This window comes from Aegilops tauschii, chromosome 1 (genome assembly GCF_002575655.3).
Source record: "Aegilops tauschii subsp. strangulata cultivar AL8/78 chromosome 1, Aet v6.0, whole genome shotgun sequence".
Lineage (NCBI taxonomy): Eukaryota > Viridiplantae > Streptophyta > Magnoliopsida > Poales > Poaceae > Aegilops > Aegilops tauschii.
The window spans coordinates 445,355,393-445,359,199 of record NC_053035.3 but is presented as its reverse complement, the minus strand read 5'-3'; the positions used below and the strand labels follow the sequence as shown (position 1 = coordinate 445,359,199).

The 3,807-nt window shown below is 48.7% G+C and overlaps 1 protein-coding gene across 1 annotated transcript; it reads right to left on the bottom strand.

Moving 5' to 3' along the window:
* Positions 1-1,032: 1,032 nt before the first annotated feature.
* LOC141038102 (uncharacterized) lies at positions 1,033-1,854 on the bottom strand. Its single transcript, XM_073506405.1, has one exon. It carries the CDS (start codon positions 1,852-1,854, stop codon positions 1,033-1,035), a length of 822 nt encoding a protein of 273 aa, XP_073362506.1.
* Positions 1,855-3,807: the final 1,953 nt, after the last annotated feature.

Below are 3,807 nucleotides of genomic sequence, written 5' to 3'. Positions count from 1 at the left end.
ATCATTAGCTTCCTCACTAATTGGTGTAGGAGTCACAGGAACAGATTTCTGTGATGAACTACTTTCCAATAAGGGAGCGGGTATAGTTACCTCATCAAGTTCTACTTTCCTCCCATTCACTTCTTTCGAGAGAAACTCCTTCTCTAGAAAGGATCCATTCTTAGCAACGAATGTCTTGCCTTCGGATCTGTGATAGAAGGTGTACCCAACATTTTCTTTTGGGTAACCTATGAAGACGCACTTCCCCGATTTGGGTTCGAGCTTATCAAGTTGAAACTTTTTCACATAAGCATCGTATCCCCAAACTTTAAGAAACGACAGCTTAGGTTTCTTGCTAAACCATAGCTCATACGGTGTCGTCTCAACGGATTAGACGGTGCCCTATTTAATGTGAATGCAGTTGTCTCTAATGCATAACCCCAGAACGATAGTGGTAAATCGGTAAGAGACATCATAGATTGCACTATATCCAATAAAGTACGGTTATGACATTCGGACACACCATTATGTTGTGGTGTTCGAGGTGGCATGAGTTTGTGAAACTATTCCACATTGTTTTAATTGAAGGCCAAACTTGTAACTCAAATATTCGTCTCCGCGATCAAATCGCAGAAAAACTTTTATTTTCTTGTTACAATGATTCTCCACTTCACTCTGAAATTCTTTGAACTTTTCAAATGTTTCAGACTTATGTTTCATCAAGTAGATATACCCATATTTGCTCAAATCATCCGTGAAGGTCAGAAAACAATGATACCCGCCGTGAGCCTCAACACTCATTGGACCGCATACATCGGTATGTATTATTTCCAACAAGTCAGTGGCTCGCTCCATTGTTCCAGAGAACTGAGTCTTAGTCATCTTGCCCATGAGGCATGGTTCGCAAGCATCAAAATGATTCATAATCAAGTGATTCCAAAAGCCCATCAGCATGGAGTTTCTTCATGCGCTTTACACCAATATGACCTAAACGGCAGTGCCACAAATAAGTTGCACTATCTTTTTTTTGCGGGGGTAAAAGGATTGTATTACTCAAGAGCACACGAATTCATCCCTACACAGACTAGGGACATTAGCAGGTCCAGAGCGGAGCCAGACCACAGTACGGTTCTCCGTTCGACCGAAGTTTGCTAACACATGACTAACATTATTTTGCTCTCTAGAGATGTGAGTAACACAACACTCCCTTGTACCCATAAGACTCTTTACTTCTGAGACCACCATCGCATGCTGGGAACGATCCAGTCCTTTTGCCTTGATCATCTGCACGGCCTGCATACTGTCACACTCCAGGATAATCGGCAACTCCGTCCACTGCAAAGCTAGGCCGAGTCCCTCCGTGCACCCAGCCAACTCAGCGTGCAATGGGTCCGGGCATGACCGAAGCGAACGGCATGCAGAGAAAATGATGGCACCGTCGTGCCCGCGCAAGATCATGCCGGCACCGGCGCTTCCATCCTCGTGTGAGAATGACCCATCCACGTTGAGCTTCGCCCAACCTTCCGGAGGCGGGCTCCACTTGCGCTGAGACTTCCAGCTTACGTCCACATGCGATATTGGCTGCTCCGCTCCCTCTAGTTGAGTGACCATCTTTCCTTTGTCCCAGTCCCCGGCCGGGTATTGTTGGATCCCCAACAGTGAGGTGACGTAGCTTTGAAGGAACCGTCGGGACACCTCCATGGGTGGCGGTGCCTTGTCATGTTGGATCTCGTTACGCACGTGCCAGCATCTCCACATAAGCATGAGGACTCTGAGGCGGTCACCCTCGTCACACTCCGCGATGAGATTCAGGAACCACTCCGGTCCTGTATTGCGGATTGATTTAACATCAGGTATCCGCCAAACTTGCGCCATGGCTTGCCACAGATCAACAGCTCTCGGGCACCTGCAAAACACATGAAACGTGTGCTCGCGCTCGAGACCACAGAGAGGGCACACGTCAGTAAGCTCCATCTGGCGTGCAAATTTATTTGCCCAAGTTGCGAGAGCATTCGTAGCCACACGCCAACCAAAGACACACACCTTTGGAGGAGCAGGGCACCTCCATAAAAATGCCCAGACGGCACGTCGCCCATCCGGTGCCCCGCTCGCCGCGACTGAAGAGGGACGCAACTTGTCCTCGAGTGCCAGCCGGTACGCACTACGTACGGTGAATATACCAGTACGTTCAGCCCCCCATGCAATAAAGTCATAGCCTAGCCGTGGAGAGGCCTTTATATTCATGATATGATGGACGTCAACAGGCAAAAAGTACTGCTGCAGTAAGTCTGACCGCCATGCACCCGTTTCATCAAGTAATTCGCTGACCCTTCGCAGTCTATATCTACCTTGTTGCGATATTGGAGGGCGACCAGTGGGGTGAGGGATCCAAGGGTCCCTCCAAATACGAACCGATCTGCCATTACCAATACGCCAAATCAGGCCTTGTTTCAAAAGCTCCAACCCATGGACGATGGACTGCCAAGTTTGTGATGCATTTGTGGAGAAAACCGTGTCCTCTAGCCGTCCATTGGGATAGTAACGTGCTTTCAAGACTCTTGCACAGAGACTCTCAGGGTTGACCAGCAATCTCCAAGCTTGCCTTGCCAACAAGGCTTGATTGAACATCCTAAAATCCTTGAAACCCATCCCACCAGCAGCTTTTGGCCGCAGCAAGTGATCCCAAGCCTTCCAGTGCGTCTTCCTCTTCCCTCTGTATGCGCCCCACCAGTAGCTATGGATCATGCATGCAAGGTCATCGCATGTGCTTCTTGGGAACTTGAAAATGCTCATAAGGAACGTCGGAAGGGCTTGTGCTACGGCCTTTATAAGGACCTCTCTTCCCGCCTGAGACATGAGCTCCCCCCATTGGATTATTCTCTTGGTAAGTTGCTATTGAACGCTCTTCAATTTCCCTTTAGATAACCGGCCATTTGGAGTAGGAAAACCAAGGTACTTCTCTTCAAAGCTCGCATTGACAACCTCCAAAGTGTGCATCACCTCCTGTTTGTTCACCTCCGAACAGCTTGGCCCAAACATAATGGAACACTTGTTCGGGTTTACAATCTGGCCGGTCGCTGCTGCATACCTCTCAAGAACAGCCCTCACATGAGCACCCACTGCATTAGCTCGGAAGAACAAAAAGTGTGCCGTCCGCGAATAAGAGGTGGGAGATGCCCGGGGCTTGAGGGCAAACACGCAGCGGCGAGATACGGGTAGCTTCAATCTCCTGTTTCAGTAAAGCATCCAAACCATCAGCGACAAAAAGGAATAGGAAAGGCGAGATGGGGTCTCCCTGTCGTAACCCACAGGACGGCGCAAATGAATCCGAGAGGGCTCCATTGATTTTCACATTATATCTCACCGAGGTGACACACTCCATTATCCACGACACCCACCGATGAGAGAAACCCAACTGTTGCATCATTCGCTCCAAGAACACCCAGTCCACTCTGTCATATGCCTTCGATAAGTCCAACTTGTACGCACAAAAACTCCGCTCTGGATCCTTTTCCTGTTTTATTGCATGAAAACACTCAAAGGCAATTAACGCGTTGTCGCTGATTAGCCTCCCTGGTATAAAGGCGCTCTGCACCGGGGATACAAGCTCATCCAGCATAGGTCGTAGCCTGTTCACTAGGCACTTGGCAATGACCTTATAAATCACATTACAGAGGCTAATCGGTCTGAAATCTGTGAGCCGAGTTGGGGTGTCAACCTTAGGGATTAGTACAATGGTGGTGGTGTTCACTCCTTCAGGCATCACCCCTGTATCAAAAAACAACTTAACAGCAGCTGTAATCTCAATCTTGAACACCGCCCAATGTC